This window comes from Bipolaris maydis, assembly GCF_028858645.1.
Source record: "Bipolaris maydis strain C4 unplaced genomic scaffold PSV08scaffold_2, whole genome shotgun sequence".
Taxonomy (NCBI): Eukaryota; Fungi; Ascomycota; class Dothideomycetes; order Pleosporales; family Pleosporaceae; genus Bipolaris; species Bipolaris maydis.
The window spans coordinates 805,707-828,116 of record NW_027093858.1 but is presented as its reverse complement, the minus strand read 5'-3'; the positions used below and the strand labels follow the sequence as shown (position 1 = coordinate 828,116).

The window sequence follows — 22,410 nt, the reverse complement described above, 5'->3', positions numbered from 1 at the left end:
TCTGGCAAGACGCAATCAACTCTCGTTGCCCACATCATTCCATATTCATGTTCGGAATTTCCAGCAATCATGCTTAGTGCCCGCGCCCATACTCCACGCCTCCCTTCTCACAAACTTCATCATTCCGCTGGACAAAGTACGCAAGATAATCTTCGAACCTCTGACAAGATTGCAGACTACGTGACGCTTCAGCCCGAATTGCTACTTTCACCTTTACCTTCGCCTTCGTCCTCGCCCTCGCCCTTGCCCTCGCCTTCGCCTTCGCCTTCACCTTCACCTTGACCTTTGCGTATATGTTAGCTGCATTCTCTATAAGGATATATCAAGACGCACGTGAATTAAACAATGCTTCATTAGCCTCTTGCACCCTCCTTTTCGTCTCCATTCGTGCATTTGTTTGTGCAAAATAGGACGAAGTATCATGTTTGACAGCGAATCGAATGGCTTCAATATGGGTCATCTGCGAAGTGAAGGGATCGTAACGGTGCATGTCCCAAGAATGCGGAACAACAGGCTTGGAGGCACGTTCATCTGCTGCAGATTGGCCATCGGTGCTAAGTTCAGAAGCAGGTGTCTTCTTCTTATTTTTCTTCTTGTTCTTTCTTTTCTTCTTCTTGGGTGTCTCGGCTGAGGCGTTTTCAGACTGGGCGGCAGTCTCTCCAGTAGGTGTACCTTGTGGAGGATCTGAAGTGCCAATGTTGTCTTCAGGAGCAGAGCGAGCATCAGTTGTTTCGTGAACATCATCTCCAGCTAGGGTTGAAGTGGACGAGTATCGTGAAAGAGATTGACGAGGACTCGCAACTGCTTCAAGAATTATTACATGATGTACCTAGCTTCAGGTAGTCTTGGACTTACTGGACTGGTCATGTTCAGATTTCTCTGCAGACGAAGTTGGAATGGCCAGCAATGATGTGGATGGCTTTTTATCTGATCCTGTTTCGCATTCCAGTATGTGAGTAGTAGGAGTAGTAGTAGAATCTTTGTTGGAAGGCCCTGCTTCGTCATGAGACTGAGTATTGGGGGAGATGACTTTCCTTGACACGGAAGTGGAGCTCAGTACTTGTGGCGAGGGAAGAGGCTTGGAATCGAGTTGCAGCTCAGGCTCGGTTGATGAGGCTTGCTCAACTTTTGGATGTTGGACACTCTCATCTGCCTTATTCACCTTCTTTTGACTGTCTTCCGTATTAACGTCAGTAGTCTTCGCCTCCTCAGGAGTATGCTTTTCGGTTTTTGCACCAGCTGCGTCTAGGTCAAAGCGCACATCTGCAGCTGTGGGTGAGCTGGTTGAATCCATGGACGTCTCAAGCTCTCGCTGTGGATCTGTGGCAATCTTCGTTTTCTTCAAGGATGCAATCTTATTGGCCTTGGCCTTGGCAACTCGATCAGCGTCCTCCTTCTTCTGCTTCTTCTTCTTGGTCTCTTTTTCCTTCTTTGCTTGCGCCTTGTTCTTTGTCGCGAATGGATGAAGGGAGTGCATTTGCTGGGCTCCAGCTTTTTTGGCTGTGTCAGTTGGAGTCGGTTCGACAGGAGCTGACATGTTTGCGCCCTTTTGTGCAGGAGTAGCTTCTGTATGTGCTGTATCTGGAGTTATCTCTTTATCCTGGCCGGAGATTTCCCTGGTTTTGGAGGCTTCTGGAATATTTTCAGTGTTTGACGCAACAGTTTCTGGTTTCTCGGGCTCCAAGTACGCCTCTTGAGCAGCATCAGGCTCGGGCTCTTCAGCCATGACTGGGAATTCAGGCCTGTCTTGTAGTGTGTTCTCGGAAACAATTTGTGAAGTGGGAGCGACAGTACCATGGTTCGCAGTATTTGCTTGGTCTCGGATCTCTGCTTTTGGCTCCATTTGCTCAGCTTCAGACTGCACTTCTGTCGCGGAGTCAAAGCTTTTGTTCTCATTCCCTTCAGTATCAGAAGCATCATCATTGGACTCATTTCCTGCTCTGGGGGTGGATTTTCTCGTATCGTCACTATGTGGGATTTGGGTTGGCTTTTTTCCGAGACGGGTATCCGTATCAGTGGGTAGGGGTGTGGAGCGAGATGTATTGTCTTGGTATTGACCACTATCCAATTGGCTAGACTGCCCAGATGGTTGTGCAATCGATTCTCGCCCCTCGTCTGCCGTATGACACACCTCTTGGCCGGGATTTGATGATGGAACAACTTGGGATTCGGTTGGTTGAGTATTTTCAACGCTCTGATCATCCTGTCTGCAAGATTTGTCGTCTTTGGTAGTGACTGGAGAGATCATATTGATTTCCGGTTCTTCATCGACCTCTGGTTCCTCATTTATAGAAGGCTCCTTCTTGAATGGTGACTCGCGCTTGTTTTTGTTTCTATCTTTCTTTGTGGGAGACTTTTGTTGGCGTTTCGAATTCTCCGATTCAGAAACAGCAGTCTCTGCATGGCTGGCGATATTCGACTGTACAAAAGGCTTCTTTGGCAGGCCGCTTCTAGCATCCTGGGGAGAGTAGAATACCACATCCCTTGATTTAGCCGTTACATTATCAGTGTTAATGGAAGTACTCTTCTCGTTATGTGATAGATTGGTTGCAACACGAATATGACTGCTAGCTGCCTGGTTTGTGCGTGAGTAATCAGAGTACACTGTCGGGGGTGACTCTTTCTGATAGAACCGCCTTGGTACTGAGACTGTCGGCCGAACCTCGCCGTTTCGTAGCTGAGGGTCAGATCGATTGATAGTAAGAGCCACCTTCGCATCAGCGCATGATGCAAATCTGCACATGTTAGCTAGTCCAGGAGGATGAGAAACGATCTACTCACGTGGCGAAAGCATGAAAAGGGCCTTTTCCTGCATTGTGCCTCAAGGAAATCGCAATAGGAGTAATTCCAATCGTCTGTTCAAACAGCTGCAGAATCTCGCTTTCGCTGACATCTGGGGGCAGATCTCCAACCCAAAGCTCTTTGACGGTAGTATTGTTAGGGCCAATCCAGGTGTGACCACATCCGGAAATGGAATCACCTGTGATTTTTGGATCATCCTCTGACTGACGTCGTCTGCTGCTGATTTCGTTATAGCGTGGGCCCGTCGGAAGCATATGGTTATGACTACTGTGGACTGAACGGCCACTCGAAGTGGATATCTTTCGACCTCGGTGCTGCGGAGCTGTAAAACCGTAAGGCCCACCTTTCTTTCCCGTATCACCGTACGCCTGCCCGGCGCTAAACTTGCGATTGTTGCCATTGTAAGGATCATAGAGTTGATTTGCGCCTGAATGGTTGGAACGGCGAGGTATCGGTGCTCGAGGATCTATGCCTTGGGAACCCATATGACCCGGAAAGTGCATGTTCGTCATCTCGCCCATCAACATTGGTTGCGGTGCTTGTGGATCGTTGATATAAGCTGGGTTCATCTGCATTCCTCGTGCTACACCTGTTTGGTAGCCTGTGTGTCCCCGAGACGCTTCTGCAGGCTCTACGGTCTGGACAGGATATCCTGGATGAGACATCATCGGTGGCCCCAGCAAATAAGGATTCATTGTAGAACTTGGAATGATTGGGGCAGGTATCTGAGGGCCACCAGCCATTTGGACCGGAATGTACTGAGCCGATTGTATTCCAGGTATTCCAACGGGATCCCGCCGCGGATACGGTCCAGAAACTGTACGGCTTTCGTTCTCGATCCAACCTTGCGGCTGGTTGTATAGTCCCGAACCCAGATTTCGACTACCCTTGGATCCTTTCAAGACTTGCGCACGTGTATTATGAGGCTCTATGCCGCTGTATCTTGTGTAGCTTTGGAATTCACCTGGCTGTTGCGGCACATAGGATGTAGCACGTTGGGATGGCGGTTGCAATCTTGAATGATCTGACGTAGTGAGGGTTGCAGTAGCCGTACGACCGGTCTCATCTGGTAAGGTCTCTGTCAGTTATGTCAGATTTTTTTAGCCTGAACCACCACTATCTGCGGCACTTCTTACCAGCTTTCTTGCTGTCGGATTTCGCAACTGTGATAGTTGTTGCTTGTGCCTCACCGACATCTTGCTGAGGCCCAACAAAAAGTTGCTGGTTCTGAATTGAATCTAATGCAGCATTGTTGGCCAAGCTGGAGTCATTCCAGCTAGCAATCAAGATAAAGGCGACGTGCCAAAGGAATGCTCGAGGAAAGGAATTAATTTCGCCGAAGACAAAGATCTGATCGAGAGCTGTGAGTGGGTCATTGAGATCGTACACATTTCCGATATTGATGCCGGTGAAATCAAGTCGATCCGGATGTTCTCGAGCCCAGTCCTTAGCGAATCTGTCCGCGGCATATAAGGTGTCACGCGCGATGAAGGTAAGCATCTGCTCGCAGAATTGCCTACCCTCGGCAAAGATGTCCGCAGCATCCCAGAGATCCTCGACGGTCCAGCGTTGGTTGGGGAATATACACAGGCATTGATCTTGACTGTAGTTAGCGGCTAATTTGTATACTTTCTGCACACCAGTGTACTCACTCTTGTATTTGATCTGCCAGTACCTTGCAGCTTGTACCACAGCTACAGGATCGTTGGTACTGCGCACAACGGCAGGTGCAAGACCTGAGCCTATCAGACGGTGGGCTTGCGTTCCAAGGTCAGTGGAAAAGTAAGCTCGTCGTGCACCTGGCAAAAATCTAGCGTCTCTAGTCACAGGTTGAATAGAATCAACGGAGTCGCCCATGTTGGTAACAGTGGCAGTGGTTCGTTGCTTGGGACTTGTGCCAGCCGGCTCTCGAGCAGCAGATAGGATAGTCGATTGAGGTTCGGACTCTTCCGCGGCTGAGATATGCAGCAAAAGATGCTGGCTTAAGAAGGAAAGCGCGTGCTTGGATGGATATCTGCGGGGAAACAGCAGTTCCAGTTGAGGAAAGAGCGGTCGCAGTGCAAGGTGCAACCTTGGGTCTTGATGGAAATGGAGCTGAGGAGCAGGTAGTATTAGAGAAGAAGTGAGAGTAGTGGGACAAGTGTTTGTTTACGATTGCTTCAGGTGGAAGAGGCAGGCAGATTCTACACGCCAAGAACGAGGCAGAGGTGAGGGTCGAAGTGAAAGTGAGCAACGCACCATCACTATGCCCTATTGGTCAAATCATGCGCGCCTTAGAACCATAGTTCAGGCACAGTAGTTTCTGGCTATCATAGAGGCGCTTAGTATGAGAAGTAATGAACATGCCCAGAGAAGAAGACTGTATATTTGGAAGTGAATCGGCATGGAGCACGGAACAAATAACGAAAACTGCCGTACCCACTCTTTGAGCATGAACTAAGAAAATCTCCTGGAAGGCAAGTTTTACGTATACAGATGTATGGATTAATCTCTGATGAGAGATGCAACCACCCGTCACTTGGAAGCATGCCGCGTCAGTCATCAAGCGGCCAAGCTGTAAGGAGACGAAAGGCCCAGCAGTACCTTTCAGATACTTCTCTCTGCTGAAGTTGACGTACGACTCAGTTTGCAATGTTCTGAGTCGATACAATAGGTATAGTGCAAGTCAATCTATCCTACTCTCCCTACGCGCTGTCTTTCTCCTTTGACACTGAGCGTACCAGCTTCATGATTTCACTTTCGTTCTCACCGACGACTGTCTATCGTCAGAAATCTAGTCTCGGAATACAGGCCCTCACGTTGTCGTGAGTCAAACTTACCCGCCTTGCCTTGGTTCCAATCCACAACGAGCGGTCGTTGGAATGTCGCGGCATCAGCCTTCAGCCGTCGCATAGCATCACTCTCACTCTCTGCCCCACTGATGACTTTTCCTGCCGCGCTTGGTCCGCCTAGGTAGTCCAGAATGTTCTTGAGCTGGTCGGTAGTAGGTGGGGCCTCTGTAACATCGAGCTCGAATTCTGTCCGCTCAGCCTTGTCTTGGGCTTGGTGGGATGATGCCTGATCTCCGGTTGCATGAGCAACAGATTGCGCATTAGCTTGTTTGAGTAGGGTGAGGACGCGAGTTGAGGCTTGGTTGGAAGGCGCATGAAAGAGAGTTACGACGTTCTTTGCGCCGTGCTAAAGAAAAGTTAATGAGTAGTCCTCAATGAATTGCAAACATCAATTTACCTCTCCAAATAGTCGCTTGAACATATTTGCGGTGGTGTGTTCTGACGGCAAGCTGGTAGGTTTGCAAATGAAGTCGAGATGATGTTCTGACAGCTTGAGTTGAGGTTCAGATGTGACGTAGATCGTCTCGCTTGTGCCTGCCCCATCTGCCGGAGCTCCTGCGGAGGCGTTATCGACAAGAGATCTATCGTGCTGCTGCCTACATGCTTAATCACTGGTCACCATCATCATGACTGTATCATGTCAGATGAAACAGGATGCGAGAATGATGCTTGGTGTTTACAAAATTCCGTAAGAATAGGGAAATTAGTCAAATAATTGACCATAACAAGCGCATAGAGCTGAGCTCTAGATCACCTACATTGTAGGACTGTGGCGAAAGTATGGACAAAATCATCACAAACAAGCAGTATGACAAATATCACGGGTATAGGACATGAACATGGAATCACAAGCATCTGGATTTCGTGATGCAGCCGTGCAAAAAGCAGAATATACATTTACGCCATGAATATGCCCCCATCATCCCAAAGTGTGGGATCATGCTTCTGCAAAGGAACGTGCCGTAGCGACGTCCGTGATTCCCACTCCCTCTGATCCAGAGTCATAGCTGTACTGAGGAAACCGAATTCATGACCATATTCTCTAGCTCATCGTGCTCGTTTCATGTGCCCTTCCTCTCGTGCTTGGCTTATGAGGTGGGGTTAGGGTTCATCTACTTTCCGTCAGCATCTACTCGTCATGGGTGCTTTCGTTCTCAACGGACCTTGCGCTTGCCACCGGTCATGGTGACGTTGACGAAACGGCGGGTGTATGTGAGCCTCTTCTTCGCGCGGCCCTTGGGGGTCTTCTTCTTCTCTTGGGGCTCAACCTGGTAGGGTGTTAGATCAGTTCTTGTAATTGTGGTCCATAGCCTGGGTCATGTCGTCGTTGCGGGGTCGTCGTTCGACGTGGTGCGTTCGGTCGAGACGGCGTGTCTTGGTAGGGATGCTTACCTTGGGGGCTGAGTACTGTTAGCAGATATTCATCTTCATTTCAACACGAGCCAAGACTTACTCTGAGACTTGACCTTTCCGGCACGAGCGAGGGATCCGTGAACCTTTCCCATATTTGCGGTGGTTGATGAGTCGAGTTTGTCTGTAGGGTGGCGAACTCCTGTTAGCGGGCGTGCTTCTTGTTTGCAGACGTCGGATGGAGGGCTGTGAAAGCTTTTTGTCGCTAGGCCTCGAGTTTGATGCAGTTGTGATTGCGGGAGTTGGCGGTATACGTACAGTTTGCGGGTGCGGTCGCTGGGTGTTGGATGGCTGGGCCGCGACAATGGTGTTGAAAATGCCTGTGTAAGAGCGGACCAGCGGATTAGCCGAGATCACGTGCTAAACTAGCGCGCAACTCCATCTCCAACACAGTGATGCAGCAGCACTTTACGATTGGGAACATGAACAGAATTTGAAAAGATCAATCTCATATACGCTAAATTTCTGTGATGTTTTGAGGTCTAGATATTGAGACTTGCTGTGTTTCTAGCTATGTTGCGATACGCAACCAAAGCGCGCCTTCACTCTGCCTGATGATCAGATAAGATGAAGCTGACGAACTATTATATCCTATACGAACACGCTCGGCGAGACTCCGATTACACTCGCAGGGCGTGTGGATGCCTCGAATAAACCACTGCAAAAACTCGATGCGCAAAGCTATCGCATTCCAGTCGTACTGTCAAATAGGTTTCGGTTAGTCCCAGCCGGATATCCCCGTTGCCGATCGCATGATGCGCATGATGCGTCCCGTAGCTTCGTTTGGACGCGTCGGTGTTTGCCTCTAACCACCACTTTACTGACAGCTCACTATCTCCATCCTACATTTGATTCTCCTTGATCTCGACCTCCAGCTGCACAGTTTCAAGTAAAGCCATAATGCACCTTCAAAGCACCCTTCTGGGCTTTGTCGCCTTGACCACAGCTACTAACGTCCCATCACCACAACACCTCTTCGCAAATCCTTCGGTACCCGAGAAGTCCAACTACAAGATTCCTACTGTCCATGAATCCGCCATCCAAGCCCGCAGAATCATGCGCCTGGAGAACATTGGCACACTCTCGACCATTTTCCCCAACGCGCCTCACGCCACCGAGCAACGACCCTCTGAAGTGGCGGGCACGCCCATAGGTCTCATGGACTATTTCGGTGACTGCGAACCCGAATCTGGCAACCCGACCATTCTCGCCATCACCATCGCCACGTCTTTCAAGAACGTCGACGCTGGGTCCAACATTACGCTGAGCATGCGCTGGCACCCTCAAGATAATAAGTGGCGCAGTCCCGCATCGCTTCCCCGCTTTTCGCTCATAGGCCATTTGGAAGATATCGATATGGATGCTGTAGAGAAACTAGGTGTGACAGCTTGTTTTGTCAAGAAGCATCCCGATGCTGCGTGGTGGCTTCCAGGCAACAGAATTCACGAGAGCAAGTGGGTAAGGCTGGTCGTTGACGATATTTACTGGATCGGAGGTTTTGGAGACCGTGCATACATTGGCTGGATTCCCAAGGAGGAGTGGTTCAGCGTTACGCAGGATGAGATTGATGGCGTTCAGTTGCCGGGTGAGAAAAGCACTACTTGGGGTACCTTGAGCAGTTGGTTCGGCCTTGGTCAGCAACAGCAGGGTTTGTTTGAGTTGTAGAGTTGTTGATGATTCACGACAAGATGATACGTCGGACATGATGAGTTGGCGGGAATCACAAGCAGAGCCCTTGATTCCAGTTATGTGATGTGAAGGGATTCGATGGTATACGATTTGATTGTTACTCGGCATGTCATTCTGCGCTTATCTTCCTAAGTATTCCTTACGTATCATTTTGATTCCTCTTCTTATCAACTACTCAGTAACACTAGACTCACCCACGACGTCTTCAACCCATACTCACCAGATTTTCGGTTGAAAATCACGTTATTATAGATTTGCACATTCCTCGTTGCATGATATCACCACAGGGACTTCAGCAAGAATGAATACTTTTACCGAACATTGACACGTACCCTGTCTTTCTCTCATAAACCCTTGCCATTGATAAAGACTCCTCTGCAGATTAGATATCAGCTCTTTGAGCACTATTTGAGCGCTCTTTACTGCATATTCGCTTCTACTTGTCAACCCTCACGCCCAGGCCTATGCAACAAAAAAGATAGCATCCCTCATTCCACACGAGCAACATAACAATCCAATTCAAAAGAGAGAAAAAGGAATTATCAAATCTCGTCATTTCCAACCCCAGTCTTTCTTCCTCCCTGCCTCCCCTCCCCTTCTCTCCTGTACCGCTCATCTCCATCTTTGTCCCTTGCACCTAAGAACTTACCTCATCACCCTCCACAAAGCTCCATTTCGCTCTCCCTCCCATGACCATATCATCCACCAATATCCATCCAATCCTCCTCACATGCATTCTACCCGCCCTTCAAGCCTCACCCCCTGGTAAACTCCCTCAGCATAACGAAACAGTACCTCCACGCTTCGCCGTCAGAAAGAAACATCCCATCGTACAAATGCCCAGCTTGCCGGTGAAAGTTCGCCATCTGCAACCCTCCAGGACTCACCTCTAACGCACTTACATACCTTATCTAGAAGAAGGAAATATAGAGAACCGGTAGCAAGTGCGTCGAAGTTTTTCTTTTCTACATTACAGAGCATCCCAGCTATGCCTCCTTTGCGTCGCTCGAGACTGTTGTACTTCTCTCGCATGTCATTGGTAGTCAAGACCAAAGCCGGAAGGTTGTGTCTAGTTCCCGATTCTACTATTGTTGTTTGTTTTCAAAATTATATATCATGGTGATTTTACAGAGAGTGTTCAGAATCGAGCAATGGAAACGATGGATTGATATAAACCTTAATTCATTATCCTAACTGTGAAGTGTCTCTTTTTCGGATACTCGATCTAGGGAAGATTGGGGCTGTGGCCCGTCAATCTGTTCTGAGAACATTTAGATCTGATATGGCCATATGTCAAACAGATACAAACGGCTAAAGTCAAATACATAAAGCAGAGATTTAGTTGGTGAGTAAGTTGGTGAGTGCATCCGTTCTCAAGTTTGTTGCACGTGAGTTGTGAGTGTTCTGTTTTCTGGGTGGGAGAGAGGAGAGAGATTTAATTTGCACAACAGGTTCGAGGATAGTTATGGGGAGAGTTTGTTGGAATCGTGATAGGCAGTATAGAGGAGACAAGAGATCTATTGAAAATCACTGTGCATGTATATCTCTTCAACCTGACAGATACTGTTTATTTTGTTGGCTTCTTCTTTGCTCAAACGATAATGTAGATGTTGTTTCTCTGCATATTTGACCATGAAAGAATCATCGTCTCCTTCACATCGTGTACATACTTCATCCACCCCTTACGCACATACACACCCCCAGTCTTCGTCTTCCAAGCGGGCCAGCATGAACGGTAAAGAAATTACCAGCCGTACATTTTCATACCGTGCATTTCGCAAATACATACAATCTCACGTATGAAAAGTTCTACCCGGCCATGCCTAAGCTTCCGCTCTCTCACAGAATTATGAAATGGGAAGAGAAAAAAGAGGATAGAGATGTACACCTTCTCATCTACAATACGAGACAGGTAAGCCAGAGTACGAGTAAGCCAAACATCACTCTTGTAACGGCATCAGGAAGCGGGAGTGAAGTCTGGTAAAGCCTGATCATTCCTCGTCTAACCCAAACTGCTCACAAACCTACCTCGTCATCATCCATTCTCCTCCCACTCAGATCGAGACCCCCCAAAAGAGAAAATGATATCCCTCCCCCATCTCCTTTCAACCCCAAATTCTGACCGAGAGGAGAAAAAAAAACCCCGCACAAGGCATTTCCCGAACATTGCCAAAGCAAGGGCCCCCCCTTCTTCAATTTCGGGCAGAAAAAAGAAAAGAGAGAGGGTAGCATGGCAAACCCTATCTTTCAATCTCACCTTTAGCAACCAAAAAAAAGTAATTAGTCGCACCATTGTACAGTAAGATTGTGAGAAAACGCGCTTACCATATCACGCACCCACCATAACCGCGCCGCATAAGCGCGCTCTAACCCTTCAAGAAAGCGGAAAAAAAAAGGGTCATCTCAATTCCGCACATCCGCCTCCCTCCCCCCGGTATCTCACCTACGCTTTCTCACTGCAAAAGGTAAACACAAAAGAACGAAACAAAAAAAAAGGGCCCGACCGATGTTGTAGTATACCCGCGGATGCGCCGGACAAAACAGCGGAAAGAGAGGGTATGGTGGGTCGAAGCTTTTTTTCCGTGCTCGGCTGTTTGACTCTTCCAGCAGTAGCAGCAAGAAAGAAAGAAGGAAAGAAAAAAAAAAGTCCCGACGCCCGCCGCGATGTAAATCGTGATAATCCCATCGTCTATGTTCCCCGTATTACCAGGGTCTCTAATCTCGCAAAAAAACCCAACAACAACACGTGTAATGACTTTTTTTTCTGAAGCGCGTCCCATACAGTGGCTTGAGCTGCGCGTAAAAGGTACCTACATGTTGTGGCGGGGGAAGGGGAAGGGGAAGGGGGAGGGTGTATCCGATGGAGGGATACGAGAGAGAGAGATGGGTATGGATACGATTACTGAATTTGGGTAGTATGGGGTGTGAGGGTGGGGGGAAAGGGAAGATACCATAGTACTCTACACTACTCTACCTCTGGTGAAAAGTAAAGAAAGTACGAAGAGAGAAAGAGAAAGGGCAAAGAGAGGCGCCGAAGAGGGACGGTGGTCGGACCACCACCCCGAAGCTGATTGTAATAGCTATCTGGGCGGAAGTTTGGCTTGTGTTACCCCAGTCCCTCTCACCCCCCTACTCCCGCATCGTATTCGACAGATGGGATTACGATTGTGGCATTTTCTTGCTTGGGGCTGATGACGGCGGTCTCGATGCTGTGTGGTTGCTTCTTGAGTCAGGTAGCTATTTTACGTCTATTTTGTTTTCTTTTTGGATTCCCTTACGGACGTAACTGGGTCGCAGGTGTGTGCTTATTCAGATGGGGGTTGGGGGAAATGGATACCGTTATTTCCTTTTTCTTGGGTTCTCTTCGGTAATTAGATGGATGCTAAGTAACTAGGGAACGAGGCATCTAGCTTCTCCTCGTTTTTGGGGGAGATTTACTTTAGGGCACCAAATTTGGCCCTTAGGGCGGAAGGAATGGGGGACGTGCGAAGTTGCATTGGTTGGGTTTGTAAGTGGTGGACTTCGAGACAGGGTATTACAAGGTGGATTGCTCACTAGCAGAGAGCGCGCCAATCAGATGCAGGGAGAGTAGGTATAGGAAAGGATTGCGAGCGATGAGGCGAAAATGAGTACCCCACGCATTTCGCACTGAGAAAAAACGCCGAGGTTGTTTATTTTTCGTCGTGTTTGGAAAGCCTGACGCTGCGACCACCACATACCATGGCCTTTCTCGTGAGTCCAGCGGTCAGGCATTGCCAAGCAATGCATGAGATTGATTCCATCATCTTTGCTGGCACTGTTCCAGCAGCTGCCCGTACCTGAACATTGTACGCTGGGGCATACCCAGTACCTCGAAGAGCGGTGACGGCCGTCACGTTTTGTTTGACGAAGGAATGAGATGTCGTACTAGTTGCAACACCTTGCTTGGCTCTGATCACAGCGGAGACAGCCACGAGGATGAGGGGGCGGGCGCCAGGGACTTCCTAGTAGCTGAAGCAGGAAGCATCCATCCAGGCCACGCTTCATGATTCCCTTCGGCCGTAAAATGGTACTTTCCAGGGCGAAGACGCTTGACGTCGCAACCTAAGAACGAAATGAGGGGGAACGGCGTGGCACTCCGTCATCTGATCATCACCCGGCCATCAACAGGCATGATGCTGGAAGAAGTTTTATACGCGAGGATGCTTGGGAAAGGAACCTGAGACGAAACAGAGTTGCGCGATATGCGCGATGTTAGTTCCCGCAGAATAGCCAAACTTTATCGCTCAGCTTCTGCCTTGTGAACTTTTCTTTGGTAGCGAGCATCTTAGTGAGGCGATCAACAATCGGACAAGCGCACACCCTTCCGAGAACTTTTTTAAATTCTTCCGCAGAGCATTGCGATTCCAAGGGAGAAGGGGGCTTGGAGAGACAGGTGGCACGATGCAAAAAGTGTCCGGCATGGCGCAATGGCGCTTTGGTGCCAGCAAGTAGTCCCACGAGTCGGCCCTTAGGCGTGCGTCTCCATAGTATGTATGTATGCTGACTCAAAGGGACTTCTCTCCGGAAAGTGAGAGATGGTTAGTTTTAGGGTTGCGGATGTGCAGGGACAGGGCCTGGGGAAGGGTGCTTTGGGCAAGCTAGGATGATCCCATCTGTCATCTGCACCACAGCCTTGATGTCGATTCCGCATGGAGCCCTAGTGTCGGAGTTTTTGCTCGCCTGGCGCTAGAATGCGGTTCATATGCATCGTGGTGCGAACGGACAAAGGGTAGGCATGAGCGTTCGTGCGGCGGTAAGAGGGCGATCACAGCTGTCACGCTGGCGTGAGTGCTGGCGCTTGGGACATGCTGGTAACGTAGTGGAATACTCCGACATTGACGTGTCGCCTCGAGTGTCAAAACGGTGAATGTTAATGACCGAGGTTGCTGGTGCTATTGGGCAGGGTGAAGTTTTTTTTGCTCGACCACAGTGCAGCATGATACTCACCGCTCTTGCAGCCAACCTCCCATCTCCACAATGCACCCGTAATGGATTGGAATCCATGCCCGGCAGCTGTAAGTGTGTAGCAATTCAGAATGCATGACCGTCGATCGCGGTTCTGGCAACCCTACGTCCCCTGTTCCATGCCCACTGGAACTGCTCGTCCGTATAGCCCGTTTCGGCGTGTGAATGCCTGAGTGAGGTGGGCGCGCGGCCATGGGACACGCGGCTAACGGCCGCCAGGAGTGGTCGAGGCAACCAAAGGGCCAACGGTCGCACGTCGGTATGGGCGGATTTCTTCTCGAAGGTTGGCATCCAGGGATCATGGCTAGAGGTTGTCGACGATACCTTGTACATACGTGTACCTACTATGCACGTAGTACTAGCAGACAACGGCCGCGCGCACCGCCGCGGCGCCCGCACGTGTGCTTGCAAAGTGGCCTAGCCACAGCCAAATCCTAGGACTACCAAATGGACCAAAAAGATAGTGTAGTAAGAGGAAATGGCGCACATGGAAAAACAAGAGCTGCCAGCCTTGGCTCTGCTGCTAAGGCAAGGCTGACAGATTTGGCGCTGGGCTGGTGGCAGTCCACGGAAACTAGGTGATCATGGCGCAGGTGATGTTATTTCGAGCGCATCATCGTCAACCGCTAGGGACAATCACGGGTCGGTTCCGGGCGGCCAGTAACAAAAAAGGGTGCAATTGCTGGCCGCGTTGGCGACCCATAAGACACGCCAAGTGGCTGGCATCTTACCAGGGGCCTGGTTGGCCTCTCACCCACGCCGCCCTTTCCCCAATACTTTGAATGCAGCCCTCGTGACGGCAACATGGTACGATGCCTCTTTTTGCACTGCCGTTTCTGTGTAAGCATCTTTTGCCTTGGTCGCCGAAGAAGCCGTGGACGCACAGTGACGGCATGCATCGAAGCTGTGCCCTCCGTTCCTCTGCACCCCCCACCCCCTCCTGCCCATGACACGCACAGCTGCAGCAGCCATCGGAACCGGGGCATGCGATACAATCGCAAATGAAGAGTAGATAACAAACAAAGCAGCGCAAGGCTGTCCGTGTGGTGACAACCTTTGCATGCGAGCCGCTCAAAGTAAGCGAGGCGGGAAATTGGCAAAAGGGGGGGGGAGCAAGAAAGGGAAAAACCAGACAGGTGAAACACATTCCACGAGACTGGGAAATGGGCCCAGAGCCGCCCCCTCCCCCCCTCCTCCGAACAGATGATGCGCAGATCTCTCTCCAAGCACGATCCACGGGCTTGAACGGATGCACTGATCCACCCTTCTCACCATCAAACCCGATTGGCACACTGGGTGCCTCTTCGACAACGTGGCGCACCTCTGTTCATCCACCTCCCGCGATTGCTTTTGGTGCCCGTCCTCTCCCAGCGGCTGACCTCGCTTAAGCCCATCACATACGTACTCATACTGTAGTCTGTATGTACGTTACATGCATGCGCGAAATCGCTTGTCGCCTGACAAGTCGCACGTTTGTTCCGTGTCTCCTCCGCCCCCTCCCCCCCCGAAAGTGTGTGGCATTCACTATCGTTTCTTTCCCCCCCGCCGGTTTGGGGGGAGGGAAAGGGGGGTACAGAAGTGTTTGAAAGAGAAAAGCCATACAAGTGTTTTTTCCGGGCACTGAGTAGTTAACACGGTATCAAGTCCGAACCCAAGCTATCGTGAATCAAAAAAGGGAAAGAGAAGATATCTCGGCTCCGCCGAACGGTTTGGCAGGATTCCCTTACTTTACTTGTTGCAGTAAGGGTTCCCTCGTTTCCTCCCCCATCAGACGATTGATGTTTTGTGTCTTTGCTTTTTTTACTCTTTTGACTATGACTGCCCGAGAAGGCCTAACCGAGCTTACCTTGCTTACTCTAACTACTACCTGCAAGCGTGTCATCGGGCCATGTGGAGGGAAAGCGCCCCTTCCCGAAGGCTTCCTAAGAGTCAAAGCAGTAGTAGCCGCTTGCGCATTGCTATGGGCCAAGCCAGAGCTGGGGTTTCAGACTTATTGGATTACACCAAATTCGTTATCCAGCAGACCTGGGGCTCGGATTCTGGTCGGGTGAGCGTCACCGCGCTCGGGGAATTGTTAAGTGATGATCGTCGCTCTAGCTTCATGCCTTTGTCGTTTGATCCAGAGTACTTACATACTAGTAGGTACATTGAAGTGCAGATGGGGGGTTTGAGGCTCCATGCGAAGCAAGCCACATGCGGCTTTCGTCACATGTGCACTGCGCAGCAATATCGCTATGAATCACCGGTCGCAGAAAAAAGCGAAGGGTTTTCATTTTTGAGGCGAGGGAGGGGGGACCCAATAGTGCACAGGTTTGAACTTGAGTGTTGTTGGTGGTCCCCGTAGGTGTATGGACGGCTGTAGATTACTAGACATCCGAGAAGTGGTGTGAATGACGACATTGGCAGACAACACATGGAGCTGCAAGTAATGACATGGCCAAGAAGTTAAACGCTAAGACGACTCATGTGACCTGTACAGCTGACGGCGAAACAAAAAGGCCTCAGGCAGAGGGTAATCAAGTTTAGTCCATACAGCTACGTTGTTCCAAGCGCAAGCTACTAGGCAGTCTATTGTCCTTGAGGCACTGGATGCGAAGAAAAGGGGATTCAGTTATCAGCCATATGAGCTGATTGCTGAGCTCTTTACGTTTACAATCTCCTTTATTGGGAGTGCCGAAGTCGCTATTGGCATGACCATTGTTGGCCGGTACCCGGACAGCGGTAGGCGGCGGATAAATGAAACCATGAACGCCAGTCTTGATCATAACAAGCTGCATTATGCGACCGGGGAGCGTAGCACCACAAAAATGGGGGATGCTCAACTAACCCTTTTGCCTTTCCATAGGCCCTTCATGCCCAGCTAATCGTTATTACATTGGTGTATAAGCCGGGGGGGGGGGGGGGGGGGGTGGAACGTGCAATGGACGGGGGAAGAAGATCGACCGAGGTGGGTCTGGCGAGATATACTTGTGTGTGTACGTAGCCAAGGAGCCGTTGAAATGACGGAGTCCGCTCGGCGACCGTTTCCTCCAATTCAACACAGCCATTACGCAAGCCTGGTTCCATGGATAATCCATTGCGAACACCAAAGACGTCTTGGTTTGAAGTTGCGAGCTCCCAAGTGTATGCCCCGACGTCTTCAGTTTCCACTAGGTTTGGAAGCCACGACACGTTCCAGGCACAGCATCGTTCCCCTGCCTGATTAATCTCAATCACCAAAAACGTGGCGATAGAGCAAGAGCGCGCTTATCAGTTGATCAGCCAAAAAAAGTCATGAGATAGTAATATATTGATTTGTGCAAGTTTGACACATGTCATAGCAATTGGCTGCATAACGCAGCGTCTCTACTATAGTACAAAGAAATAAAAGTTATTTAACGGTAAAAAAACGAGACCGCGATCCCTGATGCGAGACAGAAAAAAAAATGTCTGTCGTATGAGAAAAACCCAAGAATAAAATGTGGGGGAAATAAGCGTACAACATCGCGACAGATGGCGAAATAGGATATCGTTAACAAACACGAAAACTCCATTGAAATGCATAACATGGCGGGAAACCCCCAGGCGCTGATGCAGAAGTCGTGCAAATGGTATCGTTGGCGAGATATGACAGAACAAAGCGTGTCATTGGGAAGAGACTCCGAGTATGTCCAGGCTTGTCAAGGCCGATTGCGTAAGACGATTGATTAGGTACGGCGGCTTTTGGCCCATCATGCCGTCAGGGTGGTGCTGGAGGCTGCGTGGCAACCTCGCTCGTGTCGCTTCATGTTGCTGCGGACGCTGAAGGCCTTGCCGCATCCGGGTTGTGGGCACTTGTACGGCTTCTCACCGGTGTGGCTGTGGCTGTGGATGCGCAAGCTGCTGGGGCGCGAAAAGGCCTTGTTGCAGGTGGAGCAAATGTAACGGTCCTGTGGCTGCGGGAATTGTGACTGGCTTGAAGTGCTGATGTAATGGTGATGTTGCCATGGATTTGAGCCGTTGGCGGCAGGGCTCGGTACAGGCACAGGCAGAGGCATGGTGTGCGGCTGGAAGTTTGAGGGCAGAGGACGCTGCGAGTAGAGCGAAGTGGTGTTGTACGAGTGCTGCTCGGGCGAGTAGAATGAGGCTGATGACGCCGCTCCTGGAGAGGACTGGTAGGGAGACTGGCCATACATGGAAGCACTGTAGGGCGACATGGAGTGCGACTGCATTGAGTCGCGCTTCATTGGAGGCACTGTCGAGAAGTTCTGTCGTTGTTGGTGAGGCTCCATGTTGTTGAGCGCACCGCCGACAAAGTAAGGAGTAGAAGCTGCAGAGTGGTTGGATGCTGCCGAAGGGGACTGGTTACCGTCGTGTGCTACGTCGGGATGCATTGGTGGAGTCGGGGGCAGAGTCATCCGTGAGGTGTTCGGGGCCGAGACTGGAGTGTATTGTGGTTGCGGCTGCTGTTCCTGCCTCAGCTGAGGCGATGCCGACTTTCGTTGCTGTGATTGAGGGCTCTGGGAAGCTGGGAAACTAAGTTAGCGAAATGGCCAGGGGAGATTAGATGGGAATGTAAGGGTCTTACCTGAATCAGAGGATGCCGTCTTTTCGTTACCAGCAAACTCGAGGAGACTCGAGATGGACGGAAGGGAGGGCTTCTTCTCCTCGGCTGGGGGTGAAGGAGGAGACTGAGGCCGTTGCTGCTTTTGTGGTTGTGGCTGTTGGTGTTGTTGTTGTTGCACTTGCTGTCGGTATTGCTGCTCGACTTGCTGTGTGTGCGCCGGTGGTTGTACCGGGTATGAGGAGGCCGCAACACCCGACATGGCGTATCCATGAGGCTGGGGTTGTTGGTAGTATGCCGGGTGCTGTGGGTGCTGAAAGGCCTCGCGGTCCCGAACGCTGCCGTGTACCATGCTGGCGAGATGCATTGCCATGGAGGAGGGTGTGGTGGAGGTGGAGGAGCTGAGGGTCACGAGTCACTGCAGTGGATGGGTGATGGAGAGAGAGTTGTAATAAGTTATGCAAAAGTGGGTGAAGAGGGGGGTGTGGTGATGGTGGGCGGCGAACGAGTGATGACGAGATGGATGGTAGTCTGAGCGACGGGTACGGGCAGATGTATAGCAGTGCCAGGAATTCGGGCCTGCAGCGTTCAAGTACAATGTCTGGCGGATTGGCGAGATTCAGCACAAAGCCCGTTCGCACCGTAGCGTCGTCGGTGGACCTGTCGTTCCCTGTCCAAATTGCGTTTGAGCGGGCGATGAGGCGGCGGACCGTTGGCAAAAAGCCCACCTCCAACTGCACTTAGCCCGACGCTCAGTCCCTTGCAACGGCAATGCAGATGACAGACGAAGGCGGTTTAGAGTGAGGATGTGCACGACCCGTAGTAATGCCTTGGCCGAGCGATGCGCCCACACATGCCAGGCCGCCCAATCGACGCTGCGCCGGCGCAGGAGCGCTTTTCGGACACTCTTTGCAGGGGCCCTGGTCGAGATCCAAGGACAGGCCGCGATGCACTGCAGATCGACCGTTCCAGGAGAAACCCGAGGAGAATCCTCGTGGGCTCGTCGGAAGCAAGCAAGCTCGCTGATGGTGGTGCTCTGCTGCCACCGCTGTGGCTGCTGGGATCGAGCAGAGGTCCCCCGGTACTGTCCCCGGAGCGGAACAACCCTCGCCGAGTCTCTTCGTCTCTCACACGCCGCTGCCGCCGCCGGATGACGATTCAAGTCGCCGGCGCTGCAGCCGTGCGTCGCCGACGGCTGATTGAGATCTATGGACGCCGTAAATACACGCTGCCGGCTGGCTGGCTATCCTGCCCGACCGTCCAAGGGGCGTGTGTGTGTGGTGGGTGTGGTGGTGCTCTGGGAGCGAGGGAGCGTCAGGGTCACGGGGCTACCTCTCTCGCGCGCTGCACGGCTCGTCAGGCTGTCGGATGCTGATTCCAGACCGGCTTCCCACTTTGTTCTTTCGCTCGCGGGCGTTGTTGTACCTCGTCGCTTCGAGGGGGGCGCGTGTGTGCAGCCTCAGGGCGTCGAGACAACAACACCACACGGGCTGACGAAGGATCGGGCAGGGGGTGGGCAGACGGGAGGGGGGAGGGGGGGCGCAGCGTGGGAACGGAACGGCAGAGATTGAAAGAATCAAACCCTTGAGACAAGCCAGACACGGTACTGCATCTTGAACACGCTTTAAACGAGCACACGGGCAGGCGCCCTCGAATGTCGCCTGCATCAAAAGCGCTGGACAGTTGGACCCGTCGCAAGCCATGTGTGTGATGGCTTGCCATCGTCCCGCCAGAGCGATGGCACACTGAGGGAGCGGAAGCGAGTCAAGCAACACCATGGGGCGCCAAAGCAGTCTAATGCTAACCACCATGGCGGTGACCTGTCCGCATCAGGGCCGCCGTCGACTTTGGGGGCATGCGACTGATTGGCCTGCATTTTGCTGAATAGCGAGGGCGGCAGTGGGGAGTCGAGTCTGGCGAAGCAATGGAGAATGCAGAAGCGCATGATTTGCTGGCAATATTGAGGCAGGCAGGCGGGCGGCAGTGGTGGTGCAGCGCACATACATACTGACATACATCCATGCATACATAGACACATGCTGTATGTGCTATGTACAGATCTATGGATGGATGGATGTACATGGCATGTACGTGTGTATGTACTTACGTACGTACATATCTGCTGCTAGGTGCCATACAAACTCAGAGACGTCGGCGAGGCTGACTCGCCCCTCGACAAAGGTCTCCCCGGAGAGGCGCCAGAAGAAGGGGAGAGAGAGTTGTCGAGGACAGTGCTCACCGCATGTTAGCGTTTGCTGCTGCTGCTCGCGCGCTCTGCTGCTAGCAAGTAAGCGGTGGAATGGCCCCCTCGCTCCCATATGCCATGCCATGCCCTCCCCCCCATACGGCTGCTGGTTTCAGCATCAGCATCAGCACAAGCACAGCATTTGGATCAGGGCAAGCGCGGGAGGCCAGGGCGGCGCGACGGCTGATGGCTTTTTCCAGCGACCGTCTCCGACCCCAGCAGCGACGACGTCGTTGGGGCGCCGCCAGGGCGGGATGGCGGCGTTGAGCCACGGCTTGGCCTCGTCCGACTGTGGAGGATCTTTGAGAAAGAGGCGGGTCGATCAGCAGCAAGCGCATGCAGCTAATGCCGGGGGGCCACGTTGGCTGTCACCGTCGCTGTCGCTCGACACCTCAAACTGCTGTAGCCGATGACATGCCGCCACCAATCCACACGCCGCAAACCCCCCATCTCCCGACCCTCCTTGGCGCGGGCCCGCCTTCGAGAAGCTGCCTGCTGCAATGCCACACCGCACGCATCTGCTCACTGTGTAGAGTAGTAGTGGTGGTGGTGGTGGTGTAGTCCAGCCTCCACTCTCCAGTCTTGAGTCTGACAACACAGCAGACACATGCCGCTAGCCAGGCCGAAGACGCCTCTGCTCATCGCCGCTCGCTCACGCCCACGGCATCGGCATCGCCCTCGCCCTCGCCCTCGCCCTCACTCTTGTCCGCCCCCAATCTACTTGCCATATACATACTACATGCCGCTATCGCGTGTCTCGCCCTCCGCCCTGTTGTTTGGCGCTGGGCCGTATCAGACACCAACTCGTGTGGATTTGACCCCCATCTACTTGCCTCTGCTGCTGCATCTGCATGGCCGTACATACGTACATACGTACATAGACATGTAGCATATAGCACGCCCGTCCGCCATGCCTGTGCGACAAGACACGGGCGGCGGACGGCAAAGCTGCGAACCTAGAATCACGTGCACGGACACGCCATCCAGGGTTTTCCGTTGATGGAAAATTTCCCAGCTCGGGCCAGCCTCCACCCACGCCCGCCGCGCGACTCGCGCGTATCATACCGTCTCTTTGGGTTTCGCGCGCGATGCAATGCACCGCACACGTTGCTCCCATTCCCATTCCACCCCCGCCCTCATCCAGCTAGTACGTACGCAACGCACGCTGCCCTTCTCTACCGGCTTGACGCCATGCCCACCCACCCGCCGTCTCTCGCAAAGCCCTAGGCCACCGCTCTTTGCTTGCCCACCGCGGAATGCGTGCATGATCTCCCGGAACAGACCACCGCCAGCCCAGCCCAGACATACACACTACTGTAAGTACTACTGCTGTACATCGCTGTAGCTGCGCTGTCTGATCTCGGGGCGCGTGGGATTGGCAGGGGTATCGACACCTGGGCTGCATCGTGACCCATCGTCAGCGGGAACACGCTTGCGTCCATCCATCAGTCTGCCTCCCTGGTGCCATCCGAGCGATCCTCTCGGCGTTTCATTGTCACGAACCGACATGCCAACACCCTCCTCACTACCCTCCCTGTCGGCCGCGCCCTCTGTCCCTCGGACCAGTCTCATGCTGGCTTGCTGTAGCCTTGTTGCCTGCCTCTCCCCCAAGCACCATACTCATCTCATCATCACCATCTCACAGGCGATGCCGCCTGGCATCACGACAATTGAGCTGTTGCGTCGCCTCCCGCTTGGGCCACGACGCTTCTCAGGGTATCCCGGCTAAAGTATCTAGGCGAAGCCAGCGCCGACATGGCAAGGCTGCTGCCTTAATTGCATCTCTCTTATTGGCCTCTGCTCCTGAAATAATCAGTCGATCTACCGGCCTTCTTCCGAATCGTATGAGGCACAATGTACCTGGGTATATGGACCGCTATGACGCCGCCTGGGGGTTTCGCCAAGCCCAACGCCATCGATAATCC

The 22,410-nt window shown here is 52.0% G+C and overlaps 6 protein-coding genes across 6 annotated transcripts; 1 reads left to right on the top strand and 5 right to left on the bottom strand.

Annotated features, from left to right (window-relative positions):
- Positions 1 to 73: 73 nt before the first annotated feature.
- On the bottom strand, positions 74 to 4,659 carry PSV08DRAFT_367991 (uncharacterized protein; the record flags this gene model as incomplete). Its single annotated transcript, XM_066093132.1, has 8 exons — positions 74 to 248; positions 330 to 801; positions 856 to 1,935; positions 1,969 to 2,203; positions 2,237 to 2,395; positions 2,426 to 2,564; positions 2,866 to 3,880; positions 3,939 to 4,659. The coding sequence occupies 8 exons, from the start codon at positions 4,657 to 4,659 to the stop codon at positions 74 to 76; spliced, it is 3,996 nt and encodes a 1,331-aa protein (XP_065949742.1).
- Positions 4,660 to 5,059: 400 nt separating this feature from the next.
- On the bottom strand, positions 5,060 to 6,099 carry PSV08DRAFT_358760 (thioredoxin-like protein). Its single transcript, XM_014229368.2, has 3 exons — positions 6,031 to 6,099; positions 5,622 to 5,979; positions 5,060 to 5,557 (listed from the first exon to the last, which is right to left on the bottom strand). Exons 1-3 carry the CDS (start codon positions 6,052 to 6,054, stop codon positions 5,487 to 5,489), a joined length of 453 nt encoding a protein of 150 aa, XP_014084843.1. The 5' UTR covers positions 6,055 to 6,099; the 3' UTR covers positions 5,060 to 5,486.
- A 375-nt stretch (positions 6,100 to 6,474) lies between these two features.
- On the bottom strand, positions 6,475 to 7,167 carry PSV08DRAFT_263865 (40S ribosomal protein eS30). Its single transcript, XM_014229369.2, has 4 exons — positions 7,087 to 7,167; positions 7,026 to 7,033; positions 6,797 to 6,901; positions 6,475 to 6,745 (listed from the first exon to the last, which is right to left on the bottom strand). Exons 1-4 carry the CDS (start codon positions 7,136 to 7,138, stop codon positions 6,722 to 6,724), a joined length of 189 nt encoding a protein of 62 aa, XP_014084844.1. The 5' UTR covers positions 7,139 to 7,167; the 3' UTR covers positions 6,475 to 6,721.
- A 706-nt stretch (positions 7,168 to 7,873) lies between these two features.
- On the top strand, positions 7,874 to 9,077 carry PSV08DRAFT_263858 (pyridoxamine 5'-phosphate oxidase-domain-containing protein). Its single transcript, XM_014229370.2, has one exon. The coding sequence runs from the start codon at positions 7,944 to 7,946 to the stop codon at positions 8,706 to 8,708; it is 765 nt and encodes a 254-aa protein (XP_014084845.1). The 5' UTR covers positions 7,874 to 7,943; the 3' UTR covers positions 8,709 to 9,077.
- Positions 9,078 to 17,428: 8,351 nt separating this feature from the next.
- On the bottom strand, positions 17,429 to 18,625 carry PSV08DRAFT_383858 (uncharacterized protein; the record flags this gene model as incomplete). The annotated part of the gene is made up of 2 exons (XM_066093428.1): positions 18,265 to 18,625; positions 17,429 to 18,204 (listed from the first exon to the last, which is right to left on the bottom strand). The coding sequence occupies exons 1-2, from the start codon at positions 18,611 to 18,613 to the stop codon at positions 17,429 to 17,431; spliced, it is 1,125 nt and encodes a 374-aa protein (XP_065949741.1). The 5' UTR covers positions 18,614 to 18,625.
- Positions 18,626 to 21,808: 3,183 nt separating this feature from the next.
- On the bottom strand, positions 21,809 to 22,057 carry PSV08DRAFT_347128 (uncharacterized protein; the record flags this gene model as incomplete). The annotated part of the gene is made up of 1 exon (XM_066092787.1): positions 21,809 to 22,057. The coding sequence occupies one exon, from the start codon at positions 22,055 to 22,057 to the stop codon at positions 21,809 to 21,811; it is 249 nt and encodes an 82-aa protein (XP_065949740.1).
- Between the last annotated feature and the right edge of the window lie 353 nt (positions 22,058 to 22,410).

What these genes read in the sequence shown, in the direction of transcription:
- PSV08DRAFT_263865 (XM_014229369.2), bottom strand. Translation starts at nt 7,138, where the DNA reads ATGGGAAAGGTTCACGGATCCCTCGCTCGTGCCGGAAAGGTCAAGTCT. An exon ending in TGACCGGTGGCAAGCGCAAG is followed by an intron (nt 6,746 to 6,796) that starts GTCCGTTGAGAA and finishes GACGGAAAGTAG; the next exon opens with ATGAACCCTAACCCCACCTC.
- PSV08DRAFT_358760 (XM_014229368.2), bottom strand. Translation starts at nt 6,054, where the DNA reads ATGTTCAAGCGACTATTTGGAGAG. An exon ending in TCAAGCGACTATTTGGAGAG is followed by an intron (nt 5,980 to 6,030) that starts GTAAATTGATGT and finishes ACTTTTCTTTAG; the next exon opens with CACGGCGCAAAGAACGTCGT. An exon ending in TTGGAACCAAGGCAAGGCGG is followed by an intron (nt 5,558 to 5,621) that starts GTAAGTTTGACT and finishes GACGATAGACAG; the next exon opens with TCGTCGGTGAGAACGAAAGT.
- PSV08DRAFT_263858 (XM_014229370.2), top strand. Translation starts at nt 7,944, where the DNA reads ATGCACCTTCAAAGCACCCTTCTGGGCTTTGTCGCCTTGACCACAGCT.